Raw genomic sequence first — 21,152 nt, 5'->3', positions numbered from 1 at the left:
GTAATCCACAACACGTCAAAGACATGCTGAGGATCACAGCAAGCATCTAATTAAGTGACAGAATTTGACACAAACAGGTAGAGTCAGAAACACCAGCACCGAGTTCTCTTTACAGAAGAGAATGAGGCATTGCAAATTAGTAGTTGCATTCATGTGGAGGTAGAAGTCATCAAGAAAAACCATATCCTTGACACATCCAAATCTTTTTTTCCATGAAGCAGATTTTATTGCCTGTATTTATATAAATAGGGCATCACACATTAAACCCCAGTTTACATTTACAAATGGAGAGCATTTTGAAGAGCTCTTCAACAGCAACATGAAGTGTGCAAAACATACTGGAAAGAGAAATAAATACCCTAACAAGAGGAGGGGAAAAACCAAGAATTAACTATTCTCCCATGCCTACAAATAAAAAGTACCACTTTGATATTTTTTTTTTTTTACTTTAAAAAGACCTTTATCCATTAGGCAAAAAAATTTCCATCAGAATAAATGCAGCAGATATAAACCAATATTAATGTTAAAACAAAATAAACCCCAGAGTCCTGAATATAATCATCATGTGATGAGTGCATCTACAGAAAAAAGGAGTTTCCATGGTTTATCTTGTTGCAGTTCCACTCAAAACACTTAGAACCAGTGGTATATTACAACTGTGTTCTCCCTTCAAACACTGATTTTCACAGTCCTGGTGGTATGGTACCAGTTTATTGCTAGCATTCCACATAGTATTTCATAGCACACAAGTGTTAAGTAACTCATATACTGGTTCTACTAGTAAATAAACACACACCAAATAAACTGATGTTATTATCACATTACCTTAAAACAGGTTTGGTTTATTGTTTGGTTGTTTGGTTGGTTTTTTTCCCCCTAATTTGTGTGAATTTTGTTGCCTACAAAACCAAGGACAACACCACCAATTAGCTCCTAGCACAGTGTTAGCAAAGTATCACTGACTCTCTCTCAAGTTAATAAATGATCTTAATTCCAGCTGATAACGGATCTGGAACTCCTTCTGATCAATGACCTCCAATTGTGCAGCTTTTTGAGAGCAGACTGGTGTCTGCTAGTGACCAGAAGCAGGATTGATACAGGTTGATTTCACACTTCCCAGTCTATTTTAGGAGTACTGGGAAATGCAGATTATCCAAGAGTCTTCAATCAAAACTCAGCATGTAGTTTAAAACTTGGAAGTATTTACAGATCTCCAATCCTTGAGATTTCAGATCTTCACAGTACTACCTTGAAAATGAATCAAATGAAACCTGCTATAGTTCACCTGCACTCTGCACTGAAACAGACACAGGACTTCTCAGGGAACTCTTCTCTAAGGTGCAGGCATCCCTAGGAGACAAAAATCTCCAAGTTCTTTAGCATTACAACTCCCATCAGCTAGGTCTGTAGGTAAATTAAGTAAAACCTTGAACTGTAAAGATACTGTTTTACTACTAACAAAACTTGGGAACAGAAGGAAACAAGATTTTTCTTGAAAATAAAAGTCTTCAGAACACAAATTGTCAGTGGCACTTTGAATGAACTCAGAAGGAAATGATGGTTTGCATACATGAAAGTGTGGTCAGACAATGAGCAGAGGAATCCACAGCACGGCTTTGTGATCTCCTGAAGAACACTTCTCGGGTGTTCGCTTTCATTCACACCATGTAAACACTGCTTCATTTAGGAAACAAATCAAAGGGCTGATCAGCATCACCCTGAAAACTTGTAACAAAGTTCTTTGGATTTTGGCAAATCCAGAGTCCACAATTCCAGGGGTTTTGAACTCAACTGCTTCCATCTTCTGGACAAGGACCACATTCTACACCCAGAGGCTTGTTCCTACCAAGCACAGTCATACACACAGCATTTTACTAATCTGGCAGCAATTTATTTTTTCACAGTAAGTCATAAATGACCTTTATCTCAAATACATGCTTGGACTATGATGAACATCCATTCCTTCTCAACCAATATTTATGCCTGGACAGTCTCTGCTGGAATGAGATTCCCTGTTGTATCCAGCTGCATACACTTACAAGAGCAGGCAGAAACTGGGCACTCTGTATGGTCCCTAGATAGCAACAGCAGGAAAAAAGGAAAAACACTTTAAAAACAAAAGGTTAACGAGAACTTTGTAATCTACACATTTAAAGTATGTGCAGGGACAATGTGTCTCAGAAAAATCATGGCATAATAGGTAAGTTTTGCAGGTGTTCTAAACTAGCAAAACATTCTACTGATAGATCAAATAGAATGGTTTGGGTTGGAAGGGACCTTGAAGATCATCTAGTTCCAGTCCCCCCACCATGGGCAGGGACACCTTCCACTATACCATGTTGCTCAAGGCCTCATCCAACCTGGCCATGAACACCTCAAGGGTGGGGATGCCCACACCCTCTCTGTGCAACCTGTTCCAGTGTCTCACTCTCCTCACTATAAAGAATTTCTTTCTACTCTCCAGTCTAGATGAAGCAAAGGAAGGATGTCCTACTCACTGCAGCTGAAGTAAGAAAGATTTTAACACCAGCTTACCTGAACCAGCTAAGCATGTGTCCAGCATGTCCACCGTGCCTACAGTTGTGACACCAAGTAAACCAGTTGTTGAACTGGGCTAACTTCTTGTCTTTGCTAAGATCCACTTTTTCATCTGACTTGGATCCTCCTGTGCAGAAGCAAACCCACCCCCACAAAGACGTTTGTAAGTCGTTATGCTTCATTTGTATTTCAGTCTCAGTAACACTAGCAGAGTAAGTCTGAAAGTAAGAACATCATATGAAGAAGTGCCCTGATTTTAAAACTTACAAAGCAACTTTAAGAACTGGTGGAATGCCCAAACAAGCACAATCTTGCTGAGCTGTTGTTTCACATCTTACAGACGTGCTAAACTTGCCTGTTAAATGATACAGACAGAATCCCTTCTGTTTCAGTGGGGCCTGTTTCACTGCACACACAATCTGCTTTTGAAAAAAACATCAACAAAACCTAAGTGATGAACTGGAACAATCACAACATAGAAGTCATAACAGATCAGGGGAAAAATGAGAAATCACCTGAAAATACAGACAAAATCAGTTTCATTTGGAAATTGTGTAATTCTGAGACCAAGACATTTAGAACCAAAAGGTTCTAGTCATGCTATTGCTTGGCTATGACAGCATGACCCACACATTTTTTCATACTTAGTGACACAAAGTGTACCACTCTGAATTTATCCTTCCTCTTCCAGCTGAAGATTAATTCATTTACATCCCAAGACTTCTGCAGCATCCCTGCATCTCAGGAAAACTTCCCATTTTGTATTTTTTAAAGCTCATAGTACTGACCACCACAATACTTTAATCTACTCACCACAATACTTGAATCTTTTCATTTGTCTAAGCATGGAATTTCCCTGACAATCTCACTGGGAAAACTGTGAGAACCATGGAACTATGATACCAAAGAACTGAGGCAGAGGTTTCACCATAAAACCACATGGGACATGGACAAGCTTTCAGCTATGGTCTTCCTTCCAAATGACAAGCATGAATACAAATAGGAAAAGGTGCAAGGGAAGATCTTCCCACAGCTAGTGCTACCTAGGCAGGATCACAGGATGTCAGAGGTTGGAAGGGACCTCTGGAGATCTTCGAGTCCAACCCGCCTGCCAGAGCAGGGCCATAGAATCTAGCACAGCTTGCACAGGAATGCACCCAGTCAGGTCTTGAAAGTCTCCAGAGAAGGAGACTCCACAATCTCTCTGGGGAGCCTGTTCCAGTGCTCTGTGATCCTTGTGTTGAGGAGGAACTTCCTCTGCTAGTTTACATCCGCTGCCCCTCGTCCTATCACAGGGCACAAGTGAGCAGAGGCTGTCCCTTCCTTCCTGACACCCAGCCCTCAGATATTTGTAGATATTTATTAGATCCCCTCTCAGTCTTCTCCTCTCCAGACTGAACAGCCCCAGGTGTCTCAGCCTTTCCTCACAAGGCAGTGCTCCAGTCCCTTAATCATCCTGGTAGCCCTCCACTGGACTCTCTCAAGTAGATCCCTGTCCCTCCTGAACTGAGGAGCCCAAAACTGGATGCAGTATTCCAGGTGGGGCCTCACCAGGGCAGAGTAGAGGGGGAGGAGAACCTCCCTCGATCCAACAGACACACCATTGGCCTTCTTTAATCAGAGCTCTAGCTGAGTAACTAATCCCCACTGAGTCATACCTGGACAGCTGGAAACTGGTGTTCCCATGTTGATCAAGCAGAGAGCACAGCGAGGGAGGGGCTTCCGGCACCCAGGGCAGCTTGTGACTTTCGACTTGGTTGGTGAACCGCTAACTCCATACTGGCTAAAACCTCGTCCCTGATGAGGAATAGCTGAACAGCTGTAAGAGATTGATTTTCCACAGAAATTGCAACTCACAAACACCTAGAGAGAATAAAAACCTGTTAATTTTTTTCTGGTTTGGTTGCACTTCTGCTACACCTGAATGAATTCATTTACAAGCTAGCAAACGCTTCTTTAGCAGACGTTCCACAGAGTGCCTTGGAAAGCCAAGGCTACTTATGAAGGAGTTCGTAACACCTTGGCTTATAAATGTGGCACACAGTCCTGAGAAGCAGGCTTTAATAATGTTCACTTACCTCCAAAGCAAGTAAAAATATGCACAGTAACTAAAACTTGTAATATTTCAGATCAGCTTGGAGAAGGGAAAGTTCTGGGGAGACCTTAGAGCAGACTTCCAGGATTTGAAGGGGGCTACAGGAGAGCTGGAGAGGGACTTTAAACAATGGCATGAAGTAACAGGACAAGGGGTAATGGTTTCAAACTGGAAGATGCTCGACTGAGATTAGGCATTAGGAAAAATTTCTTCCCCTTGAGGGCAGTGAGGGACTGGAACAGGTTGCCCAGAGCAGTTGTGGAGACTGCAAGCCTGGCAGTGTTCAAAGCCAGGTTGGACGGGGCCTTGAGCAACTTGGTCTAGTAGGAGGTCACCCTGCCCATGGCAGGGGGCTGGAACTAAACAATCTATAAGGTCCCTTCCAACCCAAGCCATTCCATGAAGATAATAAAAAGCTGTATCTATAGTACAGAAGAAATCAATTTTACACATCTTACTGTATAATTAAATCTAATCTCTCCCAACTTATTGCCAGGTGACTCACTTCAGAGTCCTCAACATGAGGATTTTCCTAATAATCTTTATCTGGACACCTTATGCAACAAGTTGTGGCTTGATACCAAGGAGCACACAGTTTAAACTCATTAAGGGCTGTTTATGTGGGTCCCATCAGGAAGGAGCAGTAAACTCAACTTTCTCCTAGCTGGAGCAGCATGGATGCAGTTATCCTTAAACAGCTGTGATGGCTACATGAATTCAAAAATAGCCTTCCTTAGAATCCCTGGGAGCCTAGGGCTTGTAACACACATACTTAGCAGACAGGAGAGAGTGGAAAGTGCTGTGGTAAAACCATGTTGGCTAAAAATGCCACCAGATGTTAAGTAGATAATACTTGGACAGGGTGTTACTGTTCCATCCAGCGTATGTTCAGAACTGATAATGCAAGCTTCTGCTGCTTCAACTTCTAGTTGAAGGTTCAAGGGCTTCAAAACAGCCTTGAGGGTTGCTTCAAATAAAACAGAGCTAATTTGATCTAGTTCTTGAATCAGTTCCCTAGTTTTAACATCATCCTCACCCTGATGCTGAATTCAGCTGGATGACACATCTCTTGGTTTTGTTTTTCAACATGGGGAAAAGTTGAAAAGTTACAGACAATCTGTTGTTTGAAAGAGAAAGCTTAAAGAACACAAATAAAACAGGAGAGGCCAGCACTGTAGATTTGTTTACCACATTCCTGTACTTTCTATCACAGCAGTTATCAAGTCCTTTCTAAAAACAGCATTTAGAAAAAGAAACACAGCTACATTTTTAGGGCAGCCTTAGCTGAAATCTTTTTTTGCACACAAATCCTCATGAAAGCAAAGGTACAGTCAGCAACTTTATTCCTGCAGAAGCACCACGCCACCTTCCTTTCTGGACTGGTCATACTTCAGGCAAGAATTAACATTTACCTGGGCTAAAGGTTTTGAACTGGGATCCAGCTTACTCCTGTGGATATCAAATTCTGCACGCTTATGCCAAAATCTCCAAGCATCTAAAAGATTCCTGTAGTTCTCAATCCAGTATTGAACCCTCTCATCCTTAAGTACATCTGATGGAGAACCCTTAGAGGCAGGAAAAAAGGTCAGACACACTGAAGAAACACAATGCATATTATTCACTGTTTCAAAAAGCTTTACAAGTGTTCTACAAGACAGAAGCAATAATACAGTACAATTTGTCCAGAAAAAAGAATAATCTTTTCTTCAACTCTAATGGGAGTTTGATAAAAGTCTTCTTTGGTCTCTCTCCCTTGTTGAAAACACTTGTGCTGCCATATCCTCCTAAAATTGCTGCCTGTCAGATGAAGGATTCTAACATTCTCACATATGGTCTGTATCATTGTCAGCATTGCACAGGCAGTTAAACGCAGTTGCAGCTATAGTTAGCACTGTGTAAGGGCCAAGACAAGTCCCTCATAAAACTAAACAAAACAAATGCCTATAGACAACCAAAAATCTTCCCATGGGTTCTCTACCAAAATCCTTGAAGAAAAAAAGGAAAATAAACTTGTCAGGAAACAAAGCAGCAATAAGCAGGGGAGTAGTTACTCCCACTACATTTAGTGCAAAGGACTATGTTTTCTTTTGGTCTCTTTCCCCTCTTTCTCCTCAAGCTGTCTTCAGGCAGAGAGAGTGAAGATACATCTTCACAGTTATCACTGAGTGTTTGAGAAGATTCCACAAAACAGGCATGATATACATTGTCTCTGCCACATCTGCAGTGCTGGCTCCACCTCTGAAGCCCTCAACACAAGGACAAGGGATTGTTGAGGTGGGTCCAGAGGAGGCCACAAAAATGGCTCAAGGGCTGAAGCATCTCTCCTATGGGGGCAGGCTGAGGGATTTGGGATTGTTCATCCTGGAGAAGAGAAGGCTGGGGGGAGACCTTCCAGCAGCCTTCCAGGATTTTTAAGGGGGCTACAGAAGAGCTGGAGAGAGTCCTTTTACAAAGACACACAGTGACAGGACGAAGGGTAATGGCTTCAAACTGGAAGCAGCTCAGTTGAGATTAGACATTATGAAGCAATTCTTCCCCATGAAGGTGGTGAGGCACTGGAACTGGTTGCCCAGAGAGGTGGTGGAGGTGCCAGGCCTCCAAGTGTTGAAAGTCAGGTTGGATGGGGCCTTGAGCAAGCTGGTCTAGCAGGAGGTGTCCCTAGCCATGGCAGGGGGGTTGGAACTGGGTGATCTTTCAGGACCCTTCCAACCAAAACCATTCTATGAATCTGTAAGTTTAAGTATTACACTGCTAAAGCAGCCATGGTTAGTTCTCCTCTGTAAGCATTTCTTCTCCAGTGGAACACTAACCTGCAACATGCAATAGCTTGCTGTCTGGACATCTCCAGTTCTGTCAACATAACTTTCCATCAAGTCAACTCCATCTTTTGTCAGCCCTGTTAACAGTATTCCCTCCAAATTCCCAGCATCTTTCATTTCATTTGTCAGCTTCTCAATGAATCTGTTCAACTATTAAAAACAAAAAAAGACATTGTTTAATTTTTAGTGGCAGTTAATCCCTGACTCATTTCTGTTAGCATGACAAAACTTTTCACCATTTGAACAGCTTTCATGAAGTCTCTGCTGCTGACTGGATATGTTTCTTGCTGGTTGTTGCTGTAGTGCAAGAATTCAAGGATTTGTCAACAAACTCTCCACCTCCTGTTAGGAAGTGCAAAGAGGGAGGTTGTGTATTCTGTAAATACTTCAGTGAATTTAGAAGGAAACCATTCCTGCTGTAAACCCAAGCCTTCATTCAGGGGAATGCAAATGTCTGGAAGTAAATAATGAGTAAATACCAATAAAACAGGCATACAGGTGATGCACTCAACTGACTCCCATGTCATGAATACTAATGGAAGTCACAAACAAGTAAGGTGGAAACAAACACAAATGAAGCTGAAGGTACAAACTGAAGATCAGGTTATATTAGGACCAGACCTTTCATCCTACTCTGATGAGAAAAGGCAAGTCACTCCTTGCTTCTACTGTTCACCCCCCTACCCCAGAGTTTCTTCTGCCTCTAAATAAAGCCCAGCTTAACAGTTTGCTTAGATGTGCAACCCCAAACTCACCTGAGCATCGTTGAGGAACTTGCAAGCAAATGCCACTCTGTCTCGTACTGCTACATTGTTTTCATACTTGGGAGAGAAAAATGGCAGTATTAGCATCACAAGCAAGCTTCCACTTTCTCAACAGGTTGTTTGTCACAGTCAGAACATTTGCACTATTGTGTAACTAATACTGTGAAATTGATCATGTACCAAGAAAATATCACATCTGAACAAAGCCAACACTAAACATCAGATTGTTTACACTCAGATAGGGGCATCAGAGCAACACTGCAGCTACTGGAACACTCCTATGGCAGCACAGCCTGGTACAAGACATCCTCTGTGGAACTCTAGAAGAAACTTTGCAAGCCATTGTAGATCTGGGCTTAGTGCTTCTAGCACATACAGATAGCAAAGAGTCACATCAGATCACAGGCAGGAAGAAAACCAAAGAAACCTTCATCCACCATGTTTACAAAACAACTGGCCTGATGACTCAGTTCCTCCCTAAAATCACAAAGTTAATAAACAAACCAACCAACCAAAACCCAACACTAGAAACCCGGAAGAGGGACTTCTCACAAGTATATTGGCACTCCAGCTGCTGCAATGCAGGAATATTTACTCTTTGCTTTTTAATCCTTTTACTAGACGTGACACTGCTTTAAATCCATCACTACAAAAGTAGCATTTGTGTCTCATTAGTCATTTGTACAACTCCTAATCAGAATAACGACACGGAATGGTTGGAGTGAGTCTAGAGGAGGATCACAAAGATGATCCAAGGGCTGGAACACCTCTGCTATGAGGATAGGCTGAGGGAGCTGGGATTGTTCACCCTAGAGAAGACTCTGGGGGGACCTTAGAGCTGCCTTCAAATACCTGAAGGGATCCTACAGGAAGGCTGGAGAGGGACTTTTCATAAGGGTGCCCAGAGACAGGACAAGGGGGAATGGTTTGAAGCTGAGGGAGACCAGGGTTAAGACTGGATCTTAGGAAAAAGTTCTCCAGCATAGGTTGCCCAGGGAGGCTGTGGATGCCTCCACCCTGGAGGTGTTCAAGGCCAGGTTGGATAAAGCCTTGAGTAGCTAAATCCAGTTGAGAAACATCCCTGCCCATGGTGGGGAGGTTGGAGTAGATGATCTCTGCAGTCCCTTCCAACCTAAGCCATTCTATGGTTCTGTGATTAATTCCTGCAGTATATAGCACTTCCCCTACCTACATGTGTATGCATACATATAGGCACTTACTACTTAAAAGAATTTTAACAGGAATTTACTCACCAAAACACCATCATATGAACCAGACTCGCTCGTCAGGAAAGCAAACATAGCACACAGGTAGGGGTTGTTCAACTGCAGTCTTAGAGTACTGCACATTTCTCTCCAAAGTGAGTTCTTCTCATCTGTGTAGCCTGACAGAGCCATTGCTACTACATTAAGGTTCAGGTCACCTGATTTATTAAAAACAATATCAAGTTAAGCACTTAAAAACAATCTGAATTTAACTGTGCTGGAAAGCACCAGCTTGAAACAGGACATTTTGTCAGGATGCAGGGCAAAATGCAGCAGAATTAACACTAGGTAAATGAAATGTGCACACACCAGCATTTATTAGTTTCTGCTTTAAATGCCTCTGTTAACAGCTCTGAAAGTCACAAGTCAACACCCATGACAGCCTGACTTATACTTTAAGCAACATTACACTGGTTCTGGTGTTTTGAAATCATTTTGAACTGCAAAATGTCTTCAGAGCACTATGATAAAAGATTGTCCTTACCATAATTCACATCTACAAGAAGGATAAAGACTGTTGCAAATACAGCCATCACTAAGCAAACCTAGAGGATGACAATTGCATCTATCAGCTTCATTTAACCCATTCAATCTATCTCATCTACATGTTTTTCTAATGTTACTCCTGTCAGAATGACTCCAAAAAGGGGCAGTACGAAAAATAAAAGAATCCAAACAGCTCCCTTTGTGTCTTACCTACCCACTTCAGTGGCAAGGTCTTTTAAAGTTAATAACAGAGCACAGATGCAAATTGGAGTTGTAGGAGGAATACTGGCAAGAACACAGAACAAAAATACCTCCATCTCCTGGCTCCACTGTCATGTGTCCCCTCACACATGGCAACTCCTACAAATATTACTGTGGAACAAATGTCTTCTGCAGACACTGAACATTACATTTCAGTTGTTCCACAGCCCTTGCACTGGTGGGAAGCTGCAGACAGTCCAACAGAAGCAGATACACATGACATGCAACCATTAAAACAAAAGAATCTAGTTCTGAGTGTACATCAAGAGGGCATTCTGGACCCCACCATCTATTTTAACTAGATGCTAAGACATCTGATAGCCTGAGGGGTGAAAGATCAGGATCTGTCAAGAGTCTCAAGCTCCAACACAACTGGAACAGTGACTATAGACAGCAGGCATTTTTTCCACACTAGCTTCCACAATGCTCTTCACAGAAAGAAATCTAACAGGGTGCTGCAGTGCCAAAAGCAAAGCCACTAAACACAGCCCGCACCTTTTCCCGAGGAAGCTCCTTTATTCAGGATCTGTATCGCTCGCCGGATGTCCAAGTTGAAAAGGGCTACAGCAGCAGCTCGCTCCCAGTCTCCCTCCTGCTCCAGGGAATTTAAAAAGGGTTCCACATCCAAGTCTGTTCCCTTCTTGATCCACCCGCAGAGCTGCAAAGCCAAGGATCTCTCCTCACTCAGATACTGAATAATATCTGCCTGTCTATCAGATCCACTCCTGCTGTGCCTGAGGTTCTCTGTTGTTCCTACAAATGGGAAGTAAGTTAAATCATGCTCAAATTTACACCAGTTACCTTGCTACCCCAATGCTTTGATTTCCACCAGAACACAAAAGCTGAGTATCACATTTTAGTACTTAAATCAAAAACTCCACAGTAAGGAGCAGCACACACAAAATTATTTAGATCTGATACAAATGATCCATCTAAACTTGATACAAATTCCCAACCAAGTCTTGCTTCTTTCCTCTGCCTCCTAAGATCTTGGAGGTTCTGGGTACAGTTGACAAGAGTTATCAGTATGTGCAACTTGAAAATACATAACACAGAGCCAAGCATTTGCTCTACCAGCTCTCTTCTTAGCAAGCATTGAGGTGCTACCAGCTTTCCCAGCACTGAAGATGGAAGGTTTTGTTGCACCAAGGAGCATAAACAATAAGACAAAAAATGAACATAGACAGAAATACTCAAACAATAGACTCTACTAATAAAAATCACACTGAGCACAAAAGGCACAATGTGATACACCAGGGGTGATTGCCACTTAAGGACAAGTCATCTTATTCAAACATAGTTATACAAACACAGAGTCATTGAATGGTTTCAGTTGGAAAAGACCTCCAAGATCAAGACCATCAACCCAACAACACCATGGCCATTAAACCATCTCCTGAAGTGCCATGTCTATACAGTTTTGAAGACCTCCAGGGTTGGTGACTGCACCACCTCCCTGCTCAGCCTGTTCCAATGCCTGACTGCTCTTGTAGGAAAGAATTTTTTCCTAACATCCAAAAGTTAGTGTGGTTAATACACTAGCAGTGACTACAGTAAAGAACCACACCCCTGAGTGGAACTTCAGAAAATGTAAGTTACAGAACCACAGAATCTCAGAATTATTTTGGTTGGAAAAGACCTTTAAGATCACTGAATCCAACCATTCTCTAACTCCACCAAGGCTGGTGCTAAACCATATCACTCAGCACCACATCTCTGCCTCTCTGAAACACCTCCAGGGATGGGGATTCAACCACCTCCTTAGGGAGGCTATTCCAGGGTTTGAGAACCATTGCAGTCAAGAAGTTTATTTTAATGTCTAAACTAAGCCTCCTCTAGCACAACTGAAGGCCATTTCCTCTCATCCTATCACTTGCTACTAGGGAGAAGAGACCCACACCCACCTCACTACAACCTTCTTCCAGGTAGGTGGGGAGTAAGAATTTTCAGCACCACAGTCACAACTCAAATGTTTGAAACAGTTCAGCTGAAGCTCTACCTCCTAGGCTACTTTGTTTTTCTGATTACCAACTTGCCAGGAACACTGACAATTCTGGAAATTACTGCAAGATAAACTTTTAAAGTATTTCTGTTTAGTTCACCAAACCTCTTCCCACTTGTGCCCTGTGATAAGACAAGGGACAACAGATGTAAACTACAGTGCAGGAAGTTCCTCCTCAACATGAGGGTCACAGAGCACTGGAACAGGCTCCCCAGAGAGGTCGTGGAGTCTCCTTCTCTGGAGACTTTCAAGACCTATCTGGATGCATTCCTGTGCAACCTACACTAGATTATATGGTCCTGTTCTGGAAGGGGGGTTGGACTCGATGATCTCCAGAAGTCCCTTCAAACCCCTAACATCCTGTGATATGCATTTCCATTTAAATAGTCAACATTTTTAAAAGACAAACCCCTGAGTACACCATTCTGTGAACAGACTACAAGAGAACTTAGCAAAGTTGGAATATTCTTACCCAGAGATGACTTCACGATTGATTTAATGCCAGCATAAACTAAGGGACCTTTGTTTCCTGTTAGTTTTTGATCCATGTCTTCAGTATACTGCTTCATAAGTATTTTCATGTATAGGAAGCTTGAGTTTACCCCAAGTGTTTGAAAAGAATTGGGTTTTTTTAAGTCTACTATCACATCCTGTATCTGCAAATAATTTACAGGACATTGCATTATAGGCACAGACTTTCATGCATCTCACAGAACTGGTTTACATATAAAGGGGTATTACTACTTTAGGATATAAACTGCAGTAAAACAAAGGATATAATGCAGGGTGTACCAAAGTGATTTCAGCTGAGGATCTTCATTTCCAGCCAGGAGGTGATTTCTCCATACTTGTTCAGTATCAAGACCATACCTTGACAGAGCTCTGAGCCGCATTTTGGTCGCTATGTCTTTTTCCAAGGAATTAGCCTTCCCTTCTTCTGTACACTCATACAAATGTCTTCCACAAGCCCACATTAAGGAGGTGACTGGGCTCCATGCAAGGGAAATCCTTTCAAAAACGGTGAAGTCAGACATAGTCCTGTTGGGAGTCACCACTACCATTCGGTTTTGACTTGTGGGATGCCAGGCAAACGAAGCAATGTAGTTCTCACAGGGCTGGACGCTCCTTTCGATTATTGTTGGCTCAGTTTCATCTCCAATAGGGGTGGGAGTGTGCTGCATGTCATACAGCCTAATGATATTGCTGTCCCTTGTCAAAGTAGCCAACAGCCCAGTTCTCGTTGGGCACCACGCGACTTTTGTTAAGGGTTTTGGTTGCTCTGTCAAGGTCAAAACAGGCTTCTCAAACTTCCTTAAATCCCAGATGGCAACCTGCCCTTCATAGAAGGAAGCTACCCGATCGTGGAAATAGGGATCGACAGTCACCCCTTGGACAGCCTTGGTGTTGACAAATATCTTTTGGCTTGTGTTCCTCAGATCAAAAATAGCCAAATTCCGATGCATTCCAGCTAACAGCAGCTTCTGGTCACGTGGCAGCCAGCAGAGAGAGAGGCAAGCGTCGTTCTGCCCCAGTTCGTAGAGTGGCTTCGTTACCACCAGGCCTGCTTCCGGATCTCCCGATGAAAGTCTTACTTTCTCCGCGGCAACTGCAGTCTCTGGAGCATATTTGCTGCTGATATCCCAGATCAACACTGAAAAGTCAGCTCGATGCTTGTCTAAGCCAGCAGCCAGCCAGTTGCTGTCGAGCGGGTTCCACGCCAGGGTGTTGCACTGCCGCGCGTGTTTGGGAACAAACTCTTTGCCTATCAAATCTTTACATTTTGAGTTGTGATCCTGACCCAGGCTGGTAAGAACCACTCGACCGTTGGCCTGTCCAACAGCAAGGAGGCATTCGGGGTCGTACTTGGGATACCAAGCCACGCATTTCATATAGGGCGTGTCGGAATTGATCGACAAGAGGGTTGCCGTCGTTTCCTCCGACAAGCGCAAGGACCCCGCCTTCAGCTCCGAGCTCACAGCAGAGTCGATGTGGTAAAGGCTCAACTCTGAATCGCACACAACAAACCTGTCGACGTGGTGTGGGGCCCATAGAATGTCAGGTTTGGAGCCACTCATGTTTGGGGTAACTCGAGACACAATTTAAGCTCTTGCAAGAAGGTTCATCAGGTGATATCCATGCATATGGAAACTGTTGAGAAAATAATTGGTAGGAATGTTGTCAAAATCCAAACTCCTTTGTAGTCTGACATCATGTTCAAACAAAAATAACTTTTATCCCACATGTTAAACTTAGGGTTTAACACACAGACATTTCAGGGCAAAAGCTTAAACATTCTCTGCATTACCTCACTTTCCCTGCAGCACACTTTGGTTTTGCTGGTGCATACCTACCGAGGCAGAACCAACCTGCTGAGACAGAACCAACCTACTGAGACAACCACCCACAAACTGTCAACAGCATTTACTGTGTTTACAAGCTCCACGGTTTTAAGCAGTGTTAAGGGCAGTAATATGGAAGGGATTAGCCATGATGTGATGTGGCATGACATGTGGGTGTGCTGCTGGTACAGAGCCACTCCCTGAAACACGTAGAAGAGAATTGAAGCACACTAATTGACCAAAATTAGACTCTGTTTTGTCTGAAGGCTGTACCATACCTAGAAAGGTTTTCTCTCTTTGAGGATTTCTACAAAAACACAACTCCCTACTCTTATTCTACTGCTCCTAATCCTGCCTTCTGCCCCAATGTTACCTTGTCTTTGCTCATATTTGGCTCAGCAGCACTCATAAAAACCCACCACTATTGGATTACATTTACTTTTTCAGTAGCTGCACGTCCGTAATCATTACATGTGCAGAGATATAAAAGGAATCACAGATTCTACAAATCATTTCTATAACTGGAGAAAGCACCACGCTAGGTTAGGCTACATGAAAAGGCTGCGTTATTTACGTCTCCCGAGCCTCCTTCGTGTCTCCGCTGGTTACCCCCAGCACGGCTCCTATGTGCTCTGCGAGACCCGAGGCCCTTGGCCGTATCCCGGCCCGCCTCGCCGCTCCACACCCAGGGGCAACGCGATGCAGGGACTGCAGAAAGAGGAGGCCGCTGAGGCCCGAGGGGACACCACAGCGGCGAGGACAATCAGGAGCACGGACAACTGCTACCTTCCCGGGTGCGGCAGCTGCTCACCCACCCCGCGGACCCTCCGACACGATGACGACCGCCGCCGCTGTCAGAAGGGGAAGGGACGGCGACCCGCCACCAGGCACCCGCGCCGTCCGAAGAGGAAGAACGGGAAGCACAGGACGGCTTCCGGTTGCGGGGGGGAAGGAAAACCGGTGACACTTCCGGCGCGCTGGGACCGAGCAGCAGGCGCACTTCCGGCGCGTCGTTGCGCGGCATCAGCGCGCGCGGGGACACCTCCGCCGGGTAGCGTCCGCGCTCACTTCCGGTCTCGGGCAGGGCGTCTCTGGGTGCTCCGCGGGGCAGCGGTGCTCGCAGCTTGCCGCCCTTCAGCCGCCGTCCCATGGGCGCCGCTGGCGGGAGCTGTGCGGAGAGCGCTGTCCGCAGCCTGCGCCCCTCCGCCGGCGGTTGCCGGCGCTTCGCGGGATGCGGAGTGCCCTCAGGCTGGGAAGTGTAACAAACCCTCGGGTTGGGTTTGGGTGGCTTTGTTGGGCGGATTTCTTTCCAAACCTCTGTGTCTGGGTCATCGGTTTTGACAAAGTGAAGTTTGCTTTGGTTTTTCATTATTAAACTCGTGACTTCCAGTGCTCCAAGTGCAGTGCTGTGTTTTCGTGTGGTTTGTTGTCTTGTCAGACCTGCTGTCTGATTAGCTGGAAGGCTAAGAAACGAATTTTTCGCCATCTTTGAGAGGTCGGACGAACGTATTAGTAAGTCTGGTACCCAACACACGAAGTTGCTGAGGACCTGCAGGGAGAGGAAGGTACACTTGCAAAGGTACCTTCTGGTTTTGGAGTGAAATTTCTGCAGTAGGTGCAGAGATCATGGTATCCCTGGTGACATAGAATCACAGAATGTCTGAGGTTGGAAGGTACCTCTGGAGATCAAGCCCCTAGCAGGGCCAAGCTAGAGCAGGTTGCTCAAGATCTTGCCCAGCTGGGTTTTCTTACTGTCTCCAGAAATGGAGACTCCACATCCTCTGGGCAAACCTGTTCTGGAAATTGATCGCTCTGGAAGTAACAGGCTGGGAGCAGAGTGGGTTGACAGTGGCTCTGAAGAAAGAGACTTGGGTGCATTGATGAGAAGCTCACCATGAGCCAGCACTGTGCTCATGCAGCCCAGAAGGCAAATCATATTTTGGGCTGCATCATGAGAAGCATGGCCAGCAGGGCAAGAGAGAGGATTCTGCCCTTTTATATTCATAGTATCATAGTATCAGTCAGGGTTGGAAGGGACCACAAGGATCATCTAGTTCCAACCCCCTGCCATGGGCAGGGACACCCCATACTAGATCAGGCTGGCCAGAGCCTCATCCAGCCTGGTCTTAAAACACCTGCTCTTCTTAGGCCCTACCTCAAATACTGCATCCAGTTCTGGTGTCCCCACCACAGGAAGGACACAGGGCTGTTGGAGCGAATCCAGAGGAGGCCACAAAGATGATCCAAGGGCTGGAACACCTCTGCTATGAGGACAGGCTGAGGGAGCAGGGGTTGTTCAGCCTGGAGAAGAGAAGACTCTGGGGGCACTTTAAAGCTGCCTTCCAATACCTGAAGGGACTCTACAGGAAGGCTGTAGAGGGACTTTTCATAAGGGCACCTAGCAACAGGACAAGGGGGAATGGTTTGAAGCTGAAGAATAGCTTTAGACTGGATCTTAGGAAGAAATTCTTCAGTATGAGGATGGTGAGACTCTGGAATGGGTTACCCAGGGAGGTTGTGGATGCCTCCTTCCTGCAGGTTTTCAGCACCAGGTTGGATGAGGCCTTGAGCAGCTGAGATGAGTTGAGAAGTGTGTGGGGGAGAACTGAACTTTCTCTCACCACCACATAAATGGTCACAAGAAGTGACCCTTCTCATGGCGGGGAGGCTGGAGTAGATGATCTCTTCCAACCTAAGCTACTCCATGAGTCTACGAATCACCTGGGGGGAAAAAAACATTCTTGGCCCTTTATGATTAGAATTTCAGAATCTGCTTTTCTGCAAGCCCTGGAGATGTGCACTTTTTTCTCCATTATTAACTCTCTTTAAAGTTGTCTGAAATATAAGACAGTAAATATAAGAAATTACAAGTACTAATTTCTTCTTCAGACACAAAGCCTCAGAGATGGCCTGGGAATATTTAAATGTCTCAGTTTTAGTGATGACTTTGGCACTGTTAACTGTCATGTAAGCTAAAAGTGTCTTCCCCATTTCCATCAAGTCATCTCCATTGTCACAAAGATCACCACAATTAGACAGCTTGACTTTGATGAACCAAATTGTTGAAAAACAGATGCAAAGGAAGCTGTGTTGTCAGGTTAATAAAACAAAGCCTGCCCTGGGTTTGGGAGCTGGGTGTGATACAGTCTGAGGAGCAAGACCTCAGCATGTGCAGTCTAGTTCAGGCAGCCACATGGACAAACTCAGTCTTCTTGGGTGATGTGCATGGGTGGTTTAGGCTGGATTTGAAATGTGCTGTTGAAGTGAGTCTCCCGGTGGAGTCATTTACTGTGCTTTGGGTTCTGGACCAGAGAGAGGTTGCAGCGGTCTCAAACTCAATTAAACTCATTTTCTTCAGATGAAACTGAACTAAATCATCTAATGTGGAACTGCTCTTAATGCATTTCTGCCCTCAGCACGTGGTCAGCCAGCAGGAGAAGACCCAGCAGATCTTCTGGATGAGAAAGAGGTTGGAGTGGTCCCAAACTCAATAAACTGATGTCCTTCAGATGAAGCTGAACTATATTATCTAATGTGGAAGGGCTCTTAATGTATTTCTGCCCTCAGCAAGTGGTCAGTCCACAGGAGAAGACCCAGCAGGTCTCCTCACATGGCATATTCACTGCTACTGAGCCTGTGGCACTGTTTGTTGATGGCTACATGGAGTTAGAAGCTGCCCATCAAGCAGAGCTAGCCCAGTGGTGGGGTAATTCAGAATGCACCATATCGATGGCTTATGGAGAAGAGGCATCTCCTTTCAGGAGCTGTATTACAAAGAACCCTGCAGAGCAGCTGTCTTTGCAATTAACACAACAAAATCAGGGCACATCATGCTCACAGCAAAGGCTGTATCCAACAGTTTGCATGGATCTACAGGTTTGATTGTATGGCAGTGTGGATGTTGCCCATCAAATGTGGCTGCTCACAGTGCTTACCTAACAGTCTCTGTCAGCAAATTAAAAATCACAATTATCTGATAAAAAATGTGATTTGTAGTGGTTGTTTGGTTTTTTTTAACTTTACAATTGGTTAGTTCCTTTTTTGTTGTTTGTTATGATGCACCTGGATTGGTGCATTAATCCTGGGGGGGGGGGAATAATGTTTATTGCTTCTCTAAACGGTGAACAGCTGGAGCTGAGCATTATCTGAGTAGAGTCACATCTTTGATTTGGTTCTGTGCATCCACACTAGGCATGGTGTAGAGCACACTGGCTGGAGGGAAGGGAGGCCATCCAGAGGGACCTTGACAGGCTGGAGAGGTGGGCACAAGCCAACCTCATGAGGTTCAATAAGAGCAAGTGCAGGGTCCTGCATCTGGGTCGAGGCAATCCCAGGCACAAATCCAGGCTGGGCAGTGACTGGCTGGAAAGTAGCCCTGAGGAGAGGGACTTGGGGGTGCTGGTGGACAAAAAGCTCAACATGAGCTCTCAATGTGCACTTGCAGCCTGCAAAGCCAATCAGATCCTGGGCTGCATCAGGAGAAGTGTGGCTAGCAGGTCGAGGGAGGTGATCCTCCCTCTCTACTCAGCCCTGGTGAGACCCCACCTGGAGTACTGTGTCCAGTTCTGGAGCCCCTAGTACAAGAGGGATGTGGAGGTGCTGGAACGTGTCCAGAGAAGGGCCACAAGGATGATCAGAGGGCTGGAGCACCTCTCCTATGAGGACAGACTGAAGGAGTTGGGGCTGTTCAGTCTGCAGAAGAGAAGGCTCCGAGGTGACCTAATTGTGGCCTTCCAGTATCTGAAGGGGGCCTACAGGAAGGCTGGGGAAGGACTTCTCAGGATCTCAGGTAGTGATAGGACTAGGGGGAATGGAATGAAGCTGGAGGTGGGGAGATTCAGGCTGGATGTGAGGAGGAAGTTCTTCACCATGAGAGTGGTGAAGCCCTGGAATGGGTTGTCCAGGGAGGTGGTTGAGGCCCCATCCCTGGGGGTGTTTAAGACCAGGCTGGATGAGGCTCTGGTCAGCCTGATCTAGTGTGGGGTGGAACTAGATGATCCTTGTGGTCCCTTCCAACCCTGACTGATACTATGATACTATGATATCTCCTCTCCTGCCCTGATCTTTTTTGCACCTTTCTGCTTTTCTCACCACCACACACAGAGTTTAGAATATTTGATACTTCCTAATTTTCTGGACACAAAGGTGTGACAAGCAAAAAGAATTCATTTGAACTGCAGGAATACCCCAAACCTTATTTAGTGAAATGGACAATCTTCTGTTTTGTTTTGTGGTTTGGTGTTTTTTTTTGTTTGGTTGGGTTTTGGTTTTAATAAAATGAAGTGCAATGGCTAATTCTCATCCTTTTCATGTAAAAAAAAGATACAGTAATGTAAGAACAGCAGCAACAGTCTTTGCATATATATATATATAAAAGAGAACATTTATATGATAAAAGAGACTCATAAATATACACAGTGGTTAATTTGAAATTCCTTTGAGTATCATTACATAGGAATGTTCCACTCAGCTGAATCAGAGCTCTGTTCACTTTCAGCACTTTCAGAAATGGCTCACATATGTGCACACTGCTAGACAGGAATTTTATGTACCAGAGGTCAAACTCACGTGAAAACAAAACCTGGAACATGTGGGATGCATTCAGTCCTGGCAGCCCCCTGTTTTCTGTAGCATTAAAACAGAAGCACATCATGTCAGAATAGAATTTTTTACAAAGGTAAAAATTTATAAGCACTGTGGCTAACTAGGAGGTGGATTTACAGACAGCCAGAGCCCAGCACTAGAAAGCAAGCAAGCTCCATTCTCAGTAACTGGATAGCAGAAGGCTTATTAAAACCCCAGCACAGTCCCTTGTGCATGGACATTTGGGCTGGATCCAGTTGCAATATAAATAACCTTTGCAGCTTGGGGCCTGCCTGTTTGAGCTAAAATGTGGAAAGCAGAGATGCAATGTCTTCTTTTTAATATATCCATCTTACAAAGACCCTCATATCCACTAGCTCTCAGTAGAGAATCCTGGCAGTGTCTGCTGTGTGTTTCAGTATCAAATAAACATGCTTGTACTTGGAAGCCAAGATTCATTTTGCACATAGCCTTCTGGTCATTTAATGACTTTTCTTGAACAAATGCTATGGAATGACACTAAATTGGGGGGAAGTGTTGATCTGTTTGAGGGTAGGAATGCTCTGCAAAGGGATCTGACATGCTGCATAGATCACAGAATGTTAGGGGTTGGAAGGGACCTTGAAAGATCATCTAATCCAACCCCCTTGCCACAGCAGGATCACCTATACCAGATCACACAGGAACACATCCAGGAGGGTTTTGAGTATCTCCAGAGAGGGAAACTCCACAACCCCCTTGGGCAGCCTGTTCCAGTGCTCTGTCACCCTCACAGGGAAACAAGTTTTTTTTCAGTTTTCCATGGAACTTGCTGTGCCTCAACTTCCACCCATTGCCCCTTGTCCTGTCATTGGGCATCACTGAGAAGAGCCTCTTGGGACTCACCCTTTACATATTTATAAACATGAATGAGGTCACCTCTTAGTCTCCTCCAGATTAAAGAGCCCCAGCTCCCTCAGTCCCTTCTCATAAGGAAGATGTTCTACTCCTTTAATCATTT

The 21,152-nt window shown here is 44.6% G+C and overlaps 1 protein-coding gene across 4 annotated transcripts; it reads right to left on the bottom strand.

The window, feature by feature from the left end:
* Positions 1-201: 201 nt before the first annotated feature.
* Positions 202-15,499, bottom strand: MIOS (meiosis regulator for oocyte development). Of its 4 annotated transcripts, none has more exons than XM_068157079.1 (11): positions 15,356-15,499; positions 13,009-14,378; positions 12,703-12,801; positions 10,724-10,981; positions 9,470-9,639; positions 8,208-8,273; positions 7,444-7,602; positions 6,046-6,198; positions 4,197-4,401; positions 2,536-2,665; positions 202-2,074 (listed from the first exon to the last, which is right to left on the bottom strand). In XM_068157079.1, the coding sequence occupies exons 2-11, from the start codon at positions 14,303-14,305 to the stop codon at positions 1,978-1,980; spliced, it is 2,634 nt and encodes an 877-aa protein (XP_068013180.1). In that variant the 5' UTR covers positions 14,306-14,378; positions 15,356-15,499; the 3' UTR covers positions 202-1,977. The 4 variants fall into 4 exon arrangements, with proteins under 4 accessions (XP_068013180.1, XP_068013181.1, XP_068013182.1 ...); XM_068157080.1 differs by having other exon boundaries at positions 15,385-15,499; XM_068157081.1 differs by lacking the exon at positions 15,356-15,499 and adding an exon at positions 15,009-15,302.
* Positions 15,500-21,152: the final 5,653 nt, after the last annotated feature.

Source organism: Melanerpes formicivorus, unplaced genomic scaffold (genome assembly GCF_026170545.1).
Source record: "Melanerpes formicivorus ecotype bairdi unplaced genomic scaffold, bMelFor1.0.p_v2 SCAF_35, whole genome shotgun sequence".
NCBI classification, from domain to species: Eukaryota; Metazoa; Chordata; class Aves; order Piciformes; family Picidae; genus Melanerpes; species Melanerpes formicivorus.
The sequence above is the reverse complement of the archived record's forward strand: the minus strand, read 5'-3'. Positions and strand labels throughout refer to the sequence as shown.